The sequence below is a fragment of the Triplophysa rosa genome, linkage group LG10 (assembly GCF_024868665.1).
Source record: "Triplophysa rosa linkage group LG10, Trosa_1v2, whole genome shotgun sequence".
Taxonomy (NCBI): domain Eukaryota; kingdom Metazoa; phylum Chordata; class Actinopteri; order Cypriniformes; family Nemacheilidae; genus Triplophysa; species Triplophysa rosa.
Window position 1 is genome coordinate 16,885,353 of NC_079899.1, and position 22,076 is coordinate 16,907,428.

At 39.4% G+C, this 22,076-nt stretch overlaps 1 protein-coding gene across 1 annotated transcript; it reads right to left on the reverse strand.

Moving 5' to 3' along the window:
- Window positions 1-914: 914 nt before the first annotated feature.
- On the reverse strand, window positions 915-21,542 carry clic4 (chloride intracellular channel 4). The gene is made up of 6 exons (XM_057344661.1): window positions 21,181-21,542; window positions 8,498-8,607; window positions 5,012-5,137; window positions 4,807-4,913; window positions 3,289-3,470; window positions 915-3,093 (listed from the first exon to the last, which is right to left on the reverse strand). The coding sequence occupies exons 1-6, from the start codon at window positions 21,247-21,249 to the stop codon at window positions 2,929-2,931; spliced, it is 759 nt and encodes a 252-aa protein (XP_057200644.1). The 5' UTR covers window positions 21,250-21,542; the 3' UTR covers window positions 915-2,928.
- Window positions 21,543-22,076: the final 534 nt, after the last annotated feature.

Below are 22,076 nucleotides of genomic sequence, written 5' to 3' on the forward strand. Positions count from 1 at the left end.
AAAAAACCATAGTACCACAAATTTACCGTTGTCTAACTAGTTCATATTTTAGTACAATTACGTTTATACAAATGATAGGGATCAAAAACCATGGTATAAAACAATAGCTGACTTTATTAACTTTACTCTCTTTTAGATACGAAAACGACTTTGATTATTGAAAATGCAGACATCTGGTCTTTTTCCAGATATCTGTAGAGGATTTAAAATAAAATCTGCAATGTTTGGGGATAAAAATATTTGAAGAAAAATGGTTATAGCGTCCCCTGGTGGAAACACACATGACTACAGTTGAGTAAAACTAGGGAGATGTACGGTATTTTAACCAATATACAGTACCTTAAATCACAGACGGCGAAGAGAATCTAAAAAAACGTGTAATTTCTTTTACAATTATTTTTTTTAGATAAGATACCTGCTGTGGCACGTGATGCTTTCTTAACTTGAGCAAAACTAGGACTCTGCTTCCACTGAATGCTGAATATTGGATGTAACTTTCTTTTGATAATCTTACACAAAGTTGCTGTCTCTCCTTTCAGAGGTTCAAGTTAGGGCAGTTGGGGATTTAACATTTTTTAACGTCAGCTTTGCTTGAAGTTGTTTATATTGGATTTTTTTTAATGCGATTTTAAAACAATTTTACATTAGCTTGTATTCTGTTGTTTAATTGCACTAAAATTCCTTGTGATCAAGCAATAGCCGTCAAACCCTCTGCAATACTGACCCTGGGTTCACTAACTCACTGCTAGAGTCACCTGCTCTAGAGAAGTGGTCTTCAATAAGGGGCCGTGGCTCACAAGGGGTCCCAGCTGACTTCCAAGGGGGCCTCAAGATGACCAATAATGTAAAATTAAGACAAAATGATCACTAAAATGCAAAAAAACTAAACTAAAAAAAAACAAGATATGTCTCATTTGTCCATTTTTATTATGAATAAACATTTATTTTCCAGTTAATGTTAAGCTGTAAAATATATTATTTGGTAGAAGGGGGCCTTTGAATTTTACTGAGCACAGTGGGGTGCATTGGAGTCAAAAAGGTTGAGAACCCCTGCTCTAGAGTTTATACCAAAATAAACAAACTGCAAATGTCATAGCTGCCAGCAGTTTATTTAATGAGAGTGCGATGGCATATGGCAAACATGCAGCGTTTTTATAGTTGTCAAACCGGCTTCTGGTCTTCACGTGCACCCAAGGGTCCACACAGAAAGCTACAAGAGTACATTCAGTTTTTCAGAGCTACACAAAGCTAAAAGAGCATGGAGGGAGCAAAAAAATCATTCAAAGGCACAGTTTTGAAATAAAAAACCATGAATATAGAAAATATGGAAGTAAATGATCTCTCTGGTGTTGCTCTTCTTTAAATCTTATAAGAATGTGCTCTGCTCTGAACTGTATCGGCTACAAAATGACATTTGAATGCATCTTCCCTGTTTAGTGGCCAAGCACAAGCAGAAGATGAGAATTCGGAAACAAGCCCCATTGAAAGTTAGAACACAACTTGGCTGTTTTTGTTCCCACAGGATATCAATTTGCTTCTGCCAACAACAGATATAACTGTTTTTCCTTTCCCTTTTTACTTTTATAATGTCAAGACTGACTTTTGTCTTTATATACATTTATTGAATTCAAGTTATATGCTGAATGATACACTATTCTGCTACTTTGAGAAAATGTATAAGGCCAAAGGTGTCATTTTACAAATCATCAGTCATTCTGTTACATTTTCAGGTCTTGAATGTAACATTTACACATGTATCTCTGAAAAACGAAAAAATATTTACAAAAATATTGGGGGAAACATGCAACCAATTTTTCCTCTTTTTAAATCTTTGGCCAAATTAGAAACATAACATGTATTAACACAGAGCAGAATTTTATGAAACTTTGTAGTAGTTATGCGTTAAAGCCATTTCACCACCTATTCAGACATTCATTAGTTACGTCTTTCTTTGTTAGCATCACTTCTTAATTAAAAACAACCCTTTCAATGTGATAAAAATCACAACCCCTCTTCAATGTGATGTCCCAGTCTACATTAATCTTAATCATACCATATCATGCTTTGCTGCTAGTTCTAGAACTGTTACGTTCACTTCATGTGAAGTGCAAGTGATGTAGTTTTCCTTCCAGAGCTACACAGGTTTACTCCTTCATGTTTTCATGCCATGAGATGCATTAGAATGGTGCAGCACTTCAAGGTAAATAAACGATTATAACGTGAATAAGGCAGATCTATAGTATATCTTTGTGTATCTATAGACTGTTAAAGAGGTCTGTCCTTCATCAAAAGGCTGCTGCAAACTGTCATATTAATTACCGCCTCTGCCATTTATCAATGTTTATGATATAAACTTCATTTAAACGTTGACACATACATCAACCTTATCTGATATGCACTTAATTTCAAACTTCCTTCAAGAGTCTTCTAAGACATATTTGGGTTAAGGTGCTACATCGCCCTCTGAAAATAAACACTGGAGCTTTCAACACTGTTCATTTAAATTTAACCAAAAAACTACTTTATACGTTTTTTCTTACCTTGAAAGCTTAGAAAAGCATTTTTTTTCTAAATCCATAATAAAACAACATGGCTGGTGAACCCACTCTGTTATTGCTACATAGCGTGGGTGAAAATATTAGATAAGTGTGTGTGTGTGTGTGTGTGTTTGCATGACCCACCATTGGAGCCCTACAGCACACACACTAGTAGCCATTGATACACCATCAGTATCTGCTAAATAAAGATTCAAATAATAATGTGACAGCAAATTAAATATCCTACAGAAATATAATGACGGGGTGGGGAAGGAGAAAACATGCATTGAGTATTTACTCTAAATAAAAAGAGAAAAAAAAGAGTCCAGAGTTTTTCTCTCTCTTGTGTGATAAACAGTCCCAGCACGGGGGAACGGGGCAAGTTGAGCCATTATTTGACAAGCCGTTTAGCGACATCAGCATAGGCGATCTCGATTTCCTTGTCACTAGGGCATGTGTTGGTGAACTCCTCGCGCTTGTAGGCGTTGTTCAGGTACCTCCAGATGGCCGTCATGTCTTTGGGGATCTCGAAGCCTCTGTATTTCTTTGCCACCACCTGCAAACCAAGAAAGAATTGGTGGGCTGTAACTATGACAACCATCACAGTGTGTTTTAACAATGAATGTTAATTCTAGCAAGTTTATGTAATAGTGTAAATTATTAAAACAGTGGGAAAAAAATACCATAAGGAACATTTGAAGCATAAAATGTTAGCAAAGTTTGGTCGGAGTGTAACCGAATCATCCGTTACCTTAACAATGTGGAGTTTAGGCAGCAGGTTGCAATCCGCCAGTGTCATGTCATCGCCGTCCAGAAACTTGCGTGTGGAGGCCTTCATCTCATCCATGCTATTGTGGTCGATCTCATCCGGTAATGGAGAACACAGGTACTCATCCAACTTTTGCAAGGTCTTCAGCAGTCCTCTTTCTAATGCTGGAGGCCAACACCAGTTTGGAGTTAGTTACCATTATATATACTGTATATACAGCCGCAGAAAATAATTATATTCTGTTTTTCTGAATTTACCATTTATAGGTATGCGTTTAGGTAAAATGATCATTTTTGTTTAATTCTGTGAACTACTAACAATATTTCTCCCAAATATTGCTTTGATTTGCATTTATCTGCAGAAAATGAAAACTGGAGAAACTGGTCAAAATAGAGAAGATGCTCTGTATTTTTTCAGACCTGAAATACTGCAAAGAAAACGAGTTCATATTCACTTTTAAGCAATACAACAACAATAATATTCTTATATGCATTTGGGAATAGTTCAAATTTATTTTTTATGTGATATTTTTATTACAGTTTTCATGTGTCTTGTCATGCTGTCAGTTTCACATTGCTGTTGGATTACTTTATGTCACTCCTGAGGTTTGATTTTGTTGAAATTCAACAGACACTGGACTGGCCACAAAACATCTAGAAATGCTGAAATACAAATTTGGAATGGTCTCTTATTTTTTTCTGCGGCTGTATTATCCATTATATGTCATCAAATAGTTTCATCATGGAAGTCTGCCCAGAGGCAGGAAGAACCAAACCAGAGTTCGCCTGTACTTTCACCAGCTGCCACATAAGGGCATCATTTCTCAACCATAAAAGTCAACCCTGTCAGCTTCCCTATCAGACCAATGTAGATTGAACTTGTTTACAAAGCAATTTTGTTCACATTCGTGGGTTCAGATGCTGTTCTCCTCATGATGTGTTTAACTATGCAATTTCTCACTTAGGCAACGCCGTCTGCTCGCAACGAGACAAATGTTGACAGACTCCAGCTGGAATTGAAAGCTTGTTATCACCTACAGTCAACATTTCTCTAGGGTGGAGACTCTTGAAGTTAGTTTATATTAAAGTAAAGGTCACAGCTGAACTGTATTAAGCACACAAGACTTTGAGATTGTGCGGTATTGCATCAAGGCAAATTCCTAGCATATTTATTATCGTAATGACGGTTCTGTGTAGCAACTTGAGTTTAATGCTACGAGTAACAGCGTTTACTCTGGGAGATGATCTAACTACCAAATTGTCTCCTGCTCCTGCACTAAAGCATGCAAATATGCTGGATCCAAGTCCTGCGTCTAAACTAGCGACAACACTGTTTACTTTACACAACATGAGACAAGGCATGACAACCACACTATAGTCTCCCAAACAAAAGCAATACATAACACTTCTCAGAGTTTAAATCAAGCTTATCAATTGTATGATAACTCTTCCAAACATAAATTCGGCCTTATGAGGTGCATTGTGGGAATCTTCTGCTTACCCTCATTGGCATCAGGTTTAGAGTTCTTGATAAAGGCGGAGAACTTGGCGAATATATCCATCCCTGCAGTGTTGGATTCTGGATGTCTGGCACCGAGTTTGGAGTATCTGAGAGCACAGAAACAATTCAATTAACGTTTGATGTTGTGTGGTCACAGACGTGTGGTGGGGAACAGAGAGACAAACATACACTCTCTTTAACTCACTTTGGAGGGCAGAGGCCGTCCTCTAGGAACTCTTCGATCTTGTTGACATCTGTCTTGACCTCTCCATTGAAGGTAATGAAGGGTGGGTGGGTTCCTGGGGCCAGATTCTGCAGGTCGGCTGGTTTTCTATAACAGACGAAAAGTATTTTAAAAAGTAACATTAAAGCATAACTTTTTTCTTTTTCTTGAAAAACAATACAATTTATTGATAGAAAGTAAGTGTGACCTCATAAGAGGAAATCCATGAGAACTCTCTGTAGGAATGTATTATCATTTAACTTTATAACAGGAAGCCAGCATGGCCAAAAGCAATGTTTAATATTTTTTTGTGTAAATACAACAGGAATGTGTGACGATAAGGTTCCTTAAAGGGTCACACACACAAAACACAGCTCTTACTGGAGGTTTTTAAAGGCGTTCAAAGTCTAAATCTAAAGATGCAAGTGAAATGTCTTCATGTAATTTATATAAAGCAATTTCTGCACTACACTGACTAATTTTTTTACCCTCTTTCTTAAAATGAGAAACATTCCTGTATTGGAATCTGTTTGAAGACTCACACAAAGTGAAAATATTTGACGATAAAACATCTATACATAAAACAATTAGCAGATAGAGAATAAAGCAACTTAGAGGTTACAGGCAACAAGATCTGCAGCAAGACATAAAAGCACATTTGGGTTCAGAAACAATATCTTCCATGAGGCCTTGCAGACAGGAACAATCTGATCTTATCAACTTCAACAACAGGAAATGACCTCACATTTCTGGCATGAACACAAGGAGCACCCAATCACTCAAAGTGGCACGAAATGGTAAGATGGAGGAAAGGAGGGAATAGGGCTGCTTTAACTTGATTCCATTTTAGTGGCAATAAACGTCAATAGCTGAACAATCTTTTACGGCTTAATAAAACAGACAGAGGGTGAGAATCATATAAACGTTACTTCAAGCAGCAGTTTAACGACACACACACGTCATTGACGCAGTTTACCATTCCAGGAGTGTTTCCTGGGCATCTGGGCCCATATGTATAAAGCCACTCGGAGTAAAATTTTACTTTTAAGTGTGTCAAAATTCTAAGAATGACATAATTTTACTCTTATTCTTACACTTAAGAATAAGAGTGATTCATAAAGGTGTATAAGTGTTAAGACTAGGTCTTAGCTCCGAAAGTGCCTCCCGATACATATCACGATAGATGGGTCACGATACAATATATTGGTATGTATTTCGATACGATGCACATTTGCGATATATTGCAATACTTTAAATAGAAAATGTAAAAAGTAGAGCTAGAAATACAACATGCTGTGCACCACCGGGGGTTTTCTGTAAGGATAAGTGTAAAAACATCCCTTACCTCTGCAGTGGCCATGATGTGCGATGCATGGACCTTTAGATCAGAGGTTTGGGTTCTCAAACTGTGGATTGCGCCTCTCAAGTGGGTAGCACAGGGGAATAAGGTGGCTCACACAAGTCACTTGGCTGTTGTGGTGCATTATAGTTAAAACAATGAACATGGGCAGTATAAAACCTCTGGTTCATCCGTGCTGTAAATGTGCTGGTGTCACATCCGTGAAAGCACAATAAATGTCATTGTTACTTTTCTTAATAAACTTTTTGTCTAATGCACTGCAGTAGCCAAGTGACTTCAAACAGCATTATTTTATATAACTCATTACTCCATGACTTATTTTGAAAACCAAAGCACACCCACACATCAGCTCTGAGAGCTCCAAGCGTTCTTATATTTTTCGCCATGCTCGCTTCCACTTACTTTTGGCCGTATGAATATGACATGATTTAAAATAAAAATATCGACAGTAGAGGTATCACTATTGATACACTATAGAAAAAAAAAATTGCGATAGTTACATGTATCAATATTTTTGCACAGCCCTACCAAAAATGGATACATATTTGTAATATTTTTGCGCATAATGCAAAATATTTTTTTAAACTGCAATTTTTTTAATTTTGCATCTCTGTTTGAAAAATTAAATTGCTGGTTACTTTATGCATTTATCTTCATACGGATGGAAGTCAACCGATGTTACATTTCCCACAAAATCGTACAGCTCAATATATCAATCATTATTATAAGCTTATCGTTGTAAATCAGGGGAAGGTAGGCAGACAGTTCTCAACACTCATTTTTATGTACTTGCCCAATACTAAATTTTGGTTTATTTTACCCAAGTTATGGATTGCAGCTGTATATATAAATTAATAATAATAATAAAAAAAAAATATATATATCAGTGTAATGTCTGAATTAAGTAATGTCTTAATTCAGTTATGAATACATTTTGTAATGCTGCTCTGACTTCACCCTTGCAGGCTCCCTATTGGCTGATTCAGAGGTCAAGGGTGGCCATTTTGTGTTTAAGTTTGTGTTGTAGTCCTTAATTTACAACACTCAAGTCAGAACTTAAGAATCAAGTCTTAAACTTTACTGAAAGTTGCTTTTAGCTTTTTATAAAAGTCTCCTACTCTTAAAAAATTCTTAGTAAGAATTTTTTGACACTAAAGTCAAAGTTTAAGACTACTCTTAAGAGCATTTTTGAGAAGTTTTATACATGCGGGCCCAAGTCTCTTAAGCCCTTTTCACACAGAGATCCTGGAAAATACATGGAAAATGTGTCCTGGAATCGTTAGATTTTGTTCATTCACACTGCCAGTGATTTCCTGGAATCTTAGAGGACTCTAGATAGGAAGTTGCTTGTGTGTGAATAAGGAACTTATGTGTGAATAAGTGTACCGTGTATTTCTTTGTCCTCCGAGAACTCACATTTACAGACAAAACACACACTTATCCTGAATGCTGAAAAAAACAAGATCTATACGAAGGACAATTCTGGAATAATCTTAGACCGTGTCCTAAGTAGCCACACCACAAGATTTTAGCAACAGGCAATCGCCTTTTCACACTGAGTGCAAAAATGCAACACAAATCCCAAAGCGCAGCCGATCAGAACAAAGTGGACGACAGAGTACAAGCCAATAGAATGTTCTCACTTGCCACCACACTAGCATCTTAAATGCCTCCATTAAAGTGATAGTTCACCCAAAAACTAATTTACTCACCTCCTTGTCATTTCAAACCTGTATGACTTTTTGTCTTCCGCAGATTACAAAAGAAGATATTTTGAAGAATGTCGTTAATCGGTACCCATTCACTTGCATTGGTTTTGTTTCCATACAATAGAATTGAATGGGTGTCGGTCGGTTACCAACATTCTTTAAAATATATTTTATGTTCTGTAGAAGAACCCAAACAGGGTTTAAACGACAAGATGAGTCAATGATGACAGAATTTTCCCTTTAAATATTTGGGCTTAAAAAAGCATGCTATCACATACCAGGACACTCATCTGAGACAGCTGTGAATTTCAGTAAATGTTGTCATATCCTTACAATAACCGGTAACTGTAGCTTTTCAGTAGCTCACAAATACCCATGATGACCCTAACACACACATACCTCTTCAGGTCCACCGTGGTGACATTAAAGACCACACCCTTCAGCCACAGGATCATGAAGAGACGCTGAGAAAACGGACAGTTCCCGATACTCTCTCCATCACTGCCCGCCTGGAAAGGAGAGGAAAAAATACATTATTAGAAATGTATTAGGGTTCATCATTGCAATACATTCCACAAAACCATGTGAAATTCCAGCAGTGAATGTTTTGAAACCACTAGCTTTTACAAAAAACATTATCGTCTAGCCGTGTATCTGTGTTTCTGTTGACCAGAAGGGCAAGCTGACCCCTGGCTTAAAAACATGTCGGACACTTCCAAAACAATGACTGCGATAACCCACTCAAACGTCCTCAGAATTTATAGACTAACCTGACTATAAACATTCACTCACATTATATAACTTAATGTGTAATCTAAATAAATCACTGACGATGCTTTTTCTCTCACATCCCAAGAGCGCATGTGCGTGAACAATATTTTAAAAGTCATAAATTCCACAGTGGAGATATCACCAAGTGCCCATGAGGCCTCTCTCCTCCTCATCTCCGCCGAACACCAGACTCTGTGTGCTTCAACACACAGCAGGCCTTCATGTCCATCCGTCACTCCCTCACACATATCCAGAAGTAATAAACTTATGACTCACACACCAGAGAATTTCAGTCAAACATGCAAACTGAGCACAGACCTCACTCGTTCCCAGACTTTCAACTTGTGTCAAAAAGTCGGATCCTGTGTGCAGACACCAAGCTCTTACTACCAAGACCATATTGGCTACAAGCTTATTCTTTGACAAATAAGTTGACAACAAATGAATCAACAGTTTTCTCTCACCAAGTATTGTACTTGTTATCGGGTTTCGTATGTTGAAATGAATCCAGCAGCCCAGACTGTATGGACCACTAAAGAATAGGAGACTTTGTTCTAGAAAGCTATTTCTCCATCTCTCTATCGTCCAGTCACCCTGCTGCTGGTATCTCTTTTTCACACTCTCTCTCATTCCCGAGTGAACAAAAGGTTTACGTCTGTTTGGTTCTCATTGTGGCAGGTTTGTCTGTTTACTGAGCGTGCGATTTGAGTGGTTTCTCTTTTCCACAGCCGGGTTGCAAACATGACCAAATGTGTGCCCTGTTCAAATACAATAACTCACATAAAGTGAAAGTGACCTATTAGTCAGATATGGTGACCCATACCTGAAATGTGACCTCTGCATTTAACCCATCCAGAGAGTAGTGAACACACGCACAGCAAGTGGTGAACACACGTACACCCGGAGCAGTGGGCAGCTATCACTGCAGCGCCCGGGGAGCAAGTAGGGGTAAGGTGCCTTGCTCAAGGGCACCTCAGTCATTACCCGCCGGCCCTGGGAATCGAACCGGCAACCTTCTGGTCACGAGTCCGACTCTCTAACCATTAGGCCCCCACATACTGAGTTAACCCCTGAAAAAACTACAGTCACATTCAGAGAGTCTAGATCTAAAACTCTTGATGATGCAGTGACTAGTGATTCACAGCGCCCAATGAAAGTATTCGCTGTAGGACACACATCAGTGGAGGGAATGGGAACAGGGCATCTCACAGAAGAACGGTTTCTATAGAGACACACGGCTGCGGTGTCTCCCCTGTAGAGTTAAGTCTATCGGGGCTGAAAATAGAACACACAAAATAACCTGTTACACAAACTCACAGTAAAAAGATGGAAGACGAGATAGGAAAGATTAGAAATTATTTCAACCAAAGCTTCATTCGACTGCCTGACATCTTTCACAAAGTTTATTTCATATTATTTAAAGGTCCAGTGTGTAATTTTTTGGAGGATCTATTGACAGAAATGCAATATAACATACGTAACTATGTGTTCAGAGGTGTAACGGACAAACTGCTCTGATGACATCTTAGTCCTGTGTCAGCCACCGTAGTGCTTCGAAAGGGAGGGGTGGAGTGAGCCGTTGTTTGCAATTCAGATGCTGTTAAGTTTCATACACTGGACCTTTAATTCTTGATATGTACATCCAAAATGTACACGAACACTGTATGTCTTCATTATGCACATATTCAGATGCCCTGTACTGAACATCCAAATAAAAAAAAGATCTCTCTGAACCCAAAGCTCAGACAGATGCTCTCATGGAAAATTGAATTATGTCCTTCTGAATACAGCTTTACCATTGCACACTGCTATTATTTTTATATATAGCAAGGTAACAAGAGTACAGAAAAAGGGTGACAAAAAGCAATGAGCAACAGGTGGGCTTTCAGAAGCTCTAGGAGTCTCTTCTCTTTACAACCCCATCATCTACCCCAACCCCCTTTTTGGTTTTCCTACTCCTTTTCGTCCCTTGCTGTCTCACCTCCCCCATCACAGGCCTCTGCAAAAAGAGGAACAGAATCTATTCCAGAAATGTTGGGCATGGAGTGTTGTGTGTTTTGTTTAGGCTTTGTGACGATGTCTGAGGGCAAGCATTTCCTCCGAGACAGCTGCGCTCACACACAGATAACACACGTCTAGTCTGTTACATTAAAAAGCATTTTATCAGACCAAAAATAACCCACAGCTACACAACAGTGACAACACACAACCCACACTAAAACTTATGGCAATTTTTTTACAGGACTGATGTTGTCCACTTAAACAACACATGGTCCAGAGGATATGCTGTTGTGAGATGGCTGAATGAAGATCTTTAGGGGGAAATGGACAGCAGCTGTGTGTTTGCATCTGTGTTTTCCATAAAATTGACAATACAATTCTCTCCATACACACACACAGAAACATATGGACAACTCTGCAAACACAAACAGAGCCCTTTTGTTCAACACCTCTTAAAACACACCGGGGGCATCCAAAAGAAAAGAGAAAAAACAGATGGCAGTTTGTGTGAGAGAGAGGCAAAACCTCCACAAGGCATAATTAATACATTAAAACTACTTTTAAAAAGCAAACTGTTACCAAATTCATTTCTCTGTGAAAGTGGTCATTTCGACAACAGATTCAAACACATTAAAGACACCGACTAAACAATTGACATCATCATTCACAAATGTCCATGCACCCTTTCTAACGTTCTAGTGGTGGAGCTGAGTGTTCCTGTTCACTATCTACATATAGAAAACTACTATCTGTATCTACGCTAATATTTTAGCTTTCCTGTAGCTCAATGGTTAGAGCATGGCGTTAGCAACGCCAAGGTCATGGGTTCGATCGCAGGGATTGCACATACTTAGAAACAAATGTATAGTATAATATAACAATTTGGATAAAAGCGTCTGCCAAATGCGTAAATGTAAATATGATTTCAGATTCCAGTAATTAAATCCCAGTATGATGTAGGATGTGAAGTATCACAGATGTATGTGAAGTGTTTCCTAATAAACCTCATTCAACACTGTCACAGACAGATGAAGGATTTCTCAAAAGAAGACGCACGCATACACACACACACACACACACACACGCACGCACGCACGCACGCACGCACACACACACACACACACACACACACACACACACACACACACACACACACACACACACACACACATCTGGTTTATCATCTCCGTGGGGACAGTCCATAGGCGTAATGATTTTATACTGTTCAAACTGTATATTTTACCCCCTACCCCTAAACCTAAAGATCATAGAAAACTTTTATCATTTTTAGATTTTTTAAAAATATTGTTCTGTACGATTATTTTGCCCATGGGGACCTCACTTTTGGTCCCTACGGTGATACGAGTCCCCATGAGTTGGTGTACACTCAGGTTTAGGTCCCCACCAGGATATAAAATCAAAGTCACACTCACACACACAGAACTGTCCAGTGGAGACAGTGAGTCATAATACAGTGGCTGGTGAGTGTATATCGGTCTCCATCTCATCTGCAGTCACTGACAATGATCTCATTGCTTCTATCGCTGAGAAAACATCACACAAGGCCATTCAATCCGAATATATGAAGGTGGAGACACACACACACACACACACACACACACACACACACACGAGTGAGGTAAATGAACAGAAACGCTATTTATAAGACACATGCTCATGACACAGCAACCAGTCTCGACATTTCTTTCAGCCTTTCCTTATCCGGACACATTTTGAGAGCTCCACATGACAGAGATGTGTGTGTTTGAAGGTGGGGCCTGGGTGGATTCTTGGTTGGAAGGCCCACTGGGCTAAATTTAGCCCAAACAGCTAAACTCTTCAGAATCACAATGTGCTCATTCTCCAGTTCCTTGACTAGGGTGCACAGTCTGGCCGCAGCATTGCCTTATAAGGGAGAGAACCAGGGAAGGAGAAATGGAAGGAAAGAGAGCAGAAAGAGCGAGAGAGGGATACCCCATCCGAGGGGAATCCTTTTTAAAAGTTGGGGGTATACATATTATGGACAAACAGAGAATACCCCCAGCCTTGAGAAAAGATTCAAGTTTTTCTGAGTATGCTCCATTGAGCAAGTGCCCGAATGAACATGTTCGGCACATACAAACTGACTAAAAAAGGGATAGTTCACCCCAAAATGAAAATTGTGTCACCATTCACTCACCCTCATGTAACTTCAAACAATTGGGGGTTTTGTTTATCAACATTATTAGGAATATCTTCTTTTGTGTTTTGCAGAAGAAAATAAGTCATAGAGGTTTAAAATGACAAGAAGGTAAATGATGACAGAATTTTCAATTTGGGGTGAATAGGGACTCTTATGCATTCAATGTAGAGTCTAGAAAAATTGCATTCGCATGTGAACGTTCTCCTCTTGTCACAAACACGTTACACCGGCAAAGTACTGTGTACATGGAGCAGACTCCACCCACAGGTATGAGCACATGTTTTGTGCATGCCACTAAGTGCAAATATTTCCAGAATATTCCTCTTGGGATCTGACACAAAAGCAGACCCCAGACTGATGACTAACGGCCAGACTTCAGGCTACCATTGGTCAACAGCACACTCACTTTTACACACACAGTCGTGCATGACCAACACTACTGGTTACACAATGTTGCACCAGCTGAATAAACAAGTGTTTTTCAAGTAACAAAAAAACATGGATGTCGCTTTGTTCACAAAAGAGTCTATCAGAAATCCAATGAGATCCATGCTGATTTCCGACAGCTAGCCATATACATTGGCAAGAATTTTATGCAACACAGGAAAACTGAAGAACTGGACCATTTCTGGGCCCAAAAGAGGCTAACTTCTAGCATAAGACAGCCACGTTCGCAGTAAAATCTCTCCTGTGTGAATTTGCCTACATTTAAATTTAAAATGAAATTCAAATCTTGATGTCACGGGTGTAATCGTCCTGTGTGCTCCAATGACATGACAATGGAACAATGACACAACCAAAAAGTCCTGACCAATCCCTACGAGGCAACCACACAGTCAGACAGTAGACCTCCAGAAGATCATGAAATAGGAAGAAGACCATGAAATAGTGGGTTGTTAAAAACAATGTAAAACAATGTTAAAGGCCCAATGTGTAATTTTTTAGGAGGCTCTATATTGACAGAAATTCAATATAATATACATAACTAACTACGTCTTCAGAGATGTATATTATGTATCTTACGTAATAAAGCATTATGTTTTATTACCTTAGAATGAGCTATTTCTATCTACACCGCAGGTTCTCTTACATGGAATTTGCCATGTTGTTTCTACAGCGACCCTAAAACGGACAAACTGCTCTACCGAACGCGTTTTGTAAATACGTTATCTCCTTCGGCAAAGAAGCGAATACGTGATAACATCTTAGTTATGTGTCAGCCATCGCAGTGCTTCGAATAGGAGGGGTGGAGAGAGCCGTTGGTTGCAATTCGCAACCTCACAACTAGATGCCGCTAAATTTCATACACTGGACCTTTAAGTTGACAATAAACCTAAAATTACACATATCTTTACTCAAACTCTATGAATGACAATTATGCTTGGGTATCAAATCAATGTGTCCAGTCCTACAACATCAGGTTACACAGTCACACAGTTTGGTTTGTAAATGAGTGGACTGAAAATTGCAACCATTACCACTACCACCAAAAATATATAAATATGGATATACTAGAAGTCAAATTGGCCAGGCATTTGATTTCCACTATCCTTAAAGAGGCTTAAGGATCTTTAAGGATAGTCCACGGGGGTCCACGGGTGGTTAGAGAGTCGAATGGTTAGAGAGTCGGACTTGTGACCAGAAGGTTGCCGGTTCGATTCCCAGGGCCGGCGGGTAACAACTGAGGTGCCCTTGAGCAAGGCACCTTACCCCTACTTGCTCCCCGGGCGCTGCAGTGATAGCTGCCCACTGCTCCGGGGGTACGTGTGTTCACTACTTGCTGTGCGTGTGTTCACTACTCTCTGGATGGGTTAAATGCAGAGGTCACATTTCGTTGCCTTGTACTTGTACATGTGCAATGACAATAAAGTTGAATCTAAAAAAAAAAAATCTAAAGGGTCCATTCACCCAAAAATGAAAATTCGGTCATCATTTACCCACCCTCGAGTTGTTCCAAATCTGTATAAAATTCTTTGTTCTGATGAACGAATATTTGGAGGAAAGACATTTGGAGGAATGCTTGTAACCAAACAGTTCCTGGCCACTATTGACTACTTTGGTAGGAAAAATTACTATGGTAGTCAAAAGGAACATTTATACAGATTTGGAACAACTTAAGCCTCTTCAAAGTTCTCAAACAAACAAGCTTGTGTCAACACTACATCTTATATCAGTGTTTTTATACACTTTAAACATGAACACTCTGAACAATTGACCCTTCGCAAGCAGTTTGATTGACAGGTGATCTGACCAATCATAACACCGATATTATGTGCCCCTGTGACTGACCGGCATTTTGTCCGACAAGCAAACCAGTCTGACAAACCTGGCGTAGTAGAGCTTTGGTGATTAATATGAAAAAATTGCATTTTAATTATTGCAATAGTAAACAGAGAAATATATACCCAGCTTTAATGGATGTTCACACTATAACGATGAACGATAACTAAGTTATAACTAACTAGAAATCATTCTAAATGAAGGAGAATAGCGGAGTTCACATCACAACTATATCAATACAGATACGAGACACGATATTGTTGGAATCAATTATTAATTACAGACGGAAGCGTTCGGGAAGTGGTGTTTTAAGGCGGAATATACTTTTTATTGATATATTACTTACATATTACAAGTATGAGCGAGCTGGCAAGGTATGCTTTGTGTCCCTGTGATGTGATGAGCGCAACTCAGCCTTCAGAGAGCAACATTTGCAGTGACGTTTTAAAGGAAAGACGTTTTCAGCAATGAAGTCGTAAAGCAACAGCTGTACTGTGTTTGTTGTATTTAACACAAATAAAGATTGAGACACTGATGGACTGTTATTCTTTTCTGTACTAAACGAATATTTAAAAGTTTACTTTCGTTTTCACAAAGAAGGATCCCGGCCGACCAAAACTCTGCCCGAAGTTACTCTCTCTCTACAGTTGTCATTACTATAAATATCGGAGTAAATATAAACAATTAGTACACTCTATTTAGGTTAGCTATACATCCATTTGTGTGACAGTAGCAGCCTACAGCACTGCGCGCATTTAAAATTAACGTAACGTTATTGTCTGCTGGTATGGACGCAAATATAGGTGTAATTATTGTTATCTCAAATCCTGAATGTATCCCTCGAATGCATTTCTCGAGTTCGCCCGAGCAGATAATGAAGATAGCAGGGGTAGTAAGTATGCGTGTTTGGCGTGTTGTCCGGGGAGCGGGTTCCGTGCTCGCCGGTTCCATCCGAACCCGGTACGCTCCCGCCCCCCAATAGGGGCGAGTGCGCCGAGCTCGGAAACGGCCGAACCCAGAACTCACCCCACGGAGTCCTGCTATCAACAAGCTCAAGTGGAAGGGCCGGGGATGTGGTGGGATGTGTAACCCTTTAGGGATGGCTTCAGGTAAGAATCTTGTCTACTTATGTGCTGGTTCGCTTGAACTGATAGGGTAGAGTCTATGATTGCTGATTGTGAACCAGCCGGTCTTAATTATATTCTCTGGCTTCTCCCGAACTTTGTTAATCGTTAGTCAGCCATTAACATCCTATTGCAGACCTTTCTGTCTGAAATCGGCCTGCCATTTTTCCAGAAATTCTTCAATATTTCCCCAGAGAGTGCACAAATTTACACTGGGAGCGCATGACTGATACCGAAAATTTGTCGGAACGAAGGGGGGCAGGGACTGATTAACTGAACAATTTAAAAGAACTAAAGTGTTGGCCTGAAGTGATCCCCAAGATGCACAGTCATTCACCTGCTGTTTATTTTCCCCATAATAGCTCAGTTTCCTGAGAAGACTGCAATGCAGGCTTGCCTTCCGATATAAAGCGTCTGTAAATGCTGCTGGCTGGGGGAATGGGGGATGGTAAAAAAAAAGTAAGACTTGTCCTTCAGATAATTCCATAAGGACACATCTCTAGCATTGCTGGCATTTAACACTGTTGCGACCAAAACCCCACAAGCCAAGAATGTGTCCTTGTGCGTTACTCTGATATTCCTTCAAGAACACCCACAAACACACAAGCTTTGTCTAATCACCAGAATTTCAAGCCAAGTAAACAAACAGTGTTTCCCCTCCAATCTTTGGAGACATATATACATGTCAGTGTTTACAAAAAAGTTGGTAGCTGATCAGAAGCCGAATTGCCCGTTTGATGCAATCTGACCGCTGGCTTGCGTTAAAAATAAAGAAAGCTGTGAGAGAGAGATGAAAGGAAACTCCAGAGCTCCAGATCTCACAAGCATCAAAAAGCATCAGAGCCACTGGTGCTCCTCTCTGATATGTAAACCTGTTTTACAAACAGGTTGCTGTGACGCTGTGGTTTACACTAAAGGCTTTGCGTTCTTTGCTAACCTATACATTTCACAATACAAAGGTTACTTCAAAAATATAAAATGTCAAACTACACCTCTTAACTTTATAAACTAGGAGGATTAAAGTATAACTCTACACTGTAACTCTGTAACACTGTGCGGTGAACAAATGCTTGCATCAGCTCGAATTCAAAACAGAAACAAAGCACTGACTCCACAAGCAGCCTAAACAATAATTAATTGAAACAGCCAATGAAAACAGAGCAAGGGTTACTGCAGGTTACTTCATCAGCACCTAGACCCAAAAAGCACATGGGGGTGTCTTGTATCCTCTAGAGTAAATATCCCCACTGTCACATGATCTGCCTCGAAGTACAAGCAATGGGCTGCTTATGTACATGAAGGTGGAGTACTGAGCATATCATAAATGGACTGTTTGTCATGGTAAAGAGATAAACAACATTGAAAAAATGTTTATGGATCACAACGATTTGCAAGAATTTAATGTTTTTAAAGCTTCAAAACATTCTCTTGATGCAGATAGCATGCAGACTGCAGAGACAAAGACAGCAATGCTACTATAAGCATTACGGTATTGCATATTGCATATTTAGCAAGTCTAATTTTTCTTCTGAAAAATGAACCTATACTTGGGTTATACATTTGTTCTCATTAATACTTTAAGAAACAAGTTTGAATCTTGATCATTTAACTCATTCCTGGATGTCAAACCCTTGATCAGATTACATAAAGGAGGAATGAAAAACCGAAACTGATATATGCAAGAGCGGGTTCGCTACTGCTGCATCACTCTAGAGGAATCACATCAATTTAACAAACACCGATCTCATCAAACCGTTAGAGTCAGATTTCTCAATCTCAAATCCTTTAAACATGATGAACAGACACAAAAAATAGCCCCAGAACAACCACCACCAAGCACTTTCTGATCAGATTCACCTGCACAGGAAGTGTGTTGGGACTTCCTTTTTAAAATGCATCATTTACCAGCCCATAATGCACAATGTTACTGGCCGCTGTAAAGTCGGCCATCAGGTGTGGCTGTACGGGGGGAGGGAGATGCCTGCATTATCAGCAGCTAGCAGGGGCAAGGTTTGCCTGGTTTCTATGGCAACAAAGGGGCTGGTCCTGTTGTGATGTTGTGCAGTACAGAAAGGTGGAACAAAGCACCATTACGTGCATGTCGTTAATTATGAATGAGAAAGAAATAAAACAAGAGAAAGGGAGAGAGAGGTCACCATTATCTTTCTATTGCAGTATGTGTAAACTTAAAAACAAATCTAATGAAAGGCTCTTAACCTAGATGCCATAGAAACAAAACACAGGCGTCCCTACAGCTCATCGGCTCAGTCAGATATCATCAGCTGACTGAGGATGACCCGTGATCTTTCCTCACGCTGTTTGAAATCAAAGCCACTACAGCAGGAGAACCGTTTTAATCATAATTGTACTGCTTCCGGATGCTGAGTTCCTGTGTCATCATCACTTCTAACAGCTGTGGGAAACTGTGAGGTTGGTATAATTTATTCTCAGCTTAAATATATAACACATGCACTGTGATAGAATAATTTCTTGATAGACACATTCATAGAATCACATCACATGAGAGAATTTCGCTGAGAATAATGTCATGATATCATCCCATTATCAGAAACAGGGTGTCTTTATCTAGCAAGAAAAGATGTTGGAAAAAAAGATATCTGTTTTAGCTTAAAGTGATAGTTCACCCACAACTGAAAATTCTGTCATCATTTACTCACCCTCTTGTCATTTCAAACCTGTATGACTTTCTTTCTTCCGCAGAACACAAAAGAAGATATTTTGAAAAAAGTTGGTAACCGAACAGCACTGGCCTCCATTCACTTCTATTGTATGGACACAAAACCAAAGCAAGTGAATGGGGACCAGTTATCAACATTCTTCAAAATATCTTGTTTTGAGTTTTGCGGAAGAAAGTCATACAGGTTTGAAATGACAAAAGGGTGACTAAATGATGACAGAATTCTTATTTTTGGGTGAACTATCACTTCAAGTCCTTTGAATTGTAAAAGTGAAATATTTGTGTACTAAAATGTGTCGTCCTATCCCAGCTTAACATGCAAATAAATCCACAAGTAAGCTTCAGGTTGATTTTTCCAAGTGGAAAACACTGTTTAAAACTTTGAGTATTCGAATCATCCTGAAATAACAAATTGCTGAAAAATTATCCGTTTGACTGAGCCGAGAAAGACCATTTAAATTTGGGCTAACTTTTAAACAAAGAAATTACAGACTTCGCCTTTAATTGTGAGGCTGTCTCAATGTTTTTCCAGATCATTTCATCAGAAGGAGGTGACCTATACAACAGGCATAAACACTACTTTCTATTGTGTCAAAAGCTGCAGTAATGTTCATTGAATTATTAATCACACTCCATTAAATACAGTCGAGTCATCCTTTAATTAAAACCTCGGGAATCATAAACGCCTGGTCAGCATTTTCACATGACATCCAAAGTCCTCAGAGCTTTCCAGCACCAGCACTTCTGTAAGCATGAGGTTACACGCCTCCAAACAGAACTCTGATCTCAAACATTCACCATTAGAAAGTCCCCTCCTTTCCTCTTTCCGTAATTCCCTCCCCTCCTCTGCTCCCTTTCTCTCTTTTCAGTCCAGGAGTTTTCCCGCTCTGCCAGCCAGAAGGCCTTTTGGGGGAGAGCAAAGAAAAGAAAAGCAAGGCAAAGACAGACTGCAGGGTTCCCAGCAGAGGAGAGGAATTCTCATAATTCCTGTTTGATTGCTCAGACAGAGATCCTGAGAAGGACAGGATTTACAGGCTTACATTCTCTAAATAAAATGTATAATAAAATAATTCTTATTTACACTGACTGAGAAGTGTTCCGTATTGAGACTAAACACTTCTCAGCAGCAAACATTTCAGTCAAGAAACTGGATTCAAATGCTTTTGCTGGTACAAAATAAAACAAACTTGTTTATTACATTAAACATCACTCAGATTCTTCGGTAGTCTAAATATGAAACGCTGTGCAGTAGATGAAATGATGTCGCAGTAGATCACGAAACAATGAAAGGCTCGTTACGTGTATGCCAAGACATTGAATACACAACAAACGCAAGGTCATGTTGCCTAATAAAGGTTTCTTGAACACATTTGGACTCTATTAACATCTTTGATCGAAGTCTGCATTACTTTGTATCCTAGACCGGACGGATTTCCTGCAATAGCTCAAAACTGCAGATTTGCATTGTCGTCTCCCATCCCACCTCGAGTAGCTCCTCGAGCCGCTCCTCGAGCACCCTTGTGATGTCTAGTGCCTTTAGTTCGGACGTAAATCACTTTCACACCTCATGTCTGTCGTATAACATCACGTGAATGTTTATAAAATGGCAAGTAAATCAGTTGGGAGCGACATTGACTGATATTGGGAATACGCCTCCACCCATCTGACATTCACATGGATAACCACTGTCATCGTTCGCTCTTACGGTAAAATACTGATTAAATAATATTTACAACATTTTTACACATATAACTGGGTAAAGTGATCGCTTTGACTTCACGTATAATGCTAAAAGTGACTAAATATGACATATAACGTTAATTTGATTAAGTGTTACACATGATTTGACGAAGTTGTCTCTGACGTTATATAGACTAACTTATACGCATTTAAAACTCAAATAACATCAATACCCTGTATTTAGTTATTTAAATGTGACAATTTAAAAAAAATTCGCATTACAGAAAGCAAATGTGATACTGTGTTAACCTTTTCTTAGATAAACGATTGACGTTCTTTGTCTTACCTTCACAAAAAGCTCAATGACGGCTTCGTTATCCCCCTTTATACCGTTCTGAGGTACCGAGAGAGACATCCCGAACTTTTGCTTTTACGTAGACCTATATTTCTTCACCTTGGCAAAGTTTTCCAGCACTCTCTTTCAACGCCACCCTCTTTCCCGAGCGCGAATATTAGACTGCAGCTTCTCCAAACGCAAACCGAGAAAGACGGTTAAAACTGAAAACCTGCTTCTCTCCCCAAATCGAGAAACGCGCTTTTCCACGAGGTCCCGCTGCCTAGAAACACACCGATGAGAGCGACCCGATCAAATCCGCTACGTCTCCTCCTCTGCTGCTCTCAGGATGGCGACTACGAGAGCGAAAATTCAACGGGAGTATTTAAGGCACTGATGTCATGCGCAGAATGAACAGAACGGGAGCGCGCGAGCGAACGAGTGCGGCGCGCGCACAACTGTACCGAAGACCAACCCACGCGCAGCATATCTAGAGCATTCGCGCTCAAAATGTTCATCATAAGGGTGAAAATACGTCTCGTTCCTTACGAAAGAAGAACCATGGATGATTTAACTGTGGTATTTGTAGTAAAACCATGGTAACCACAAATGTACTATCGTTACACTACAGAAATCACGATATCTGACGCAAAATATCTGGATACACACGGCACCAAGAAAACGTTGCTGTACCTTTAATGTTAAAATGATCCCTAACAATTGTGTAAACATTTAGCAAATCTCTTTAATTATGGTATATGGCGGAAACAACAGTTGCTATAGCAATATGTAAAAGGTCTGTGCAACAGAAAACGGACTGCTTTGATCCCAAAATTAGATGCAGATTTAATATAGAAACTACTACTTAGGCAAGGATTAAACTTAATCTGCATGGTTATCTTCTGATA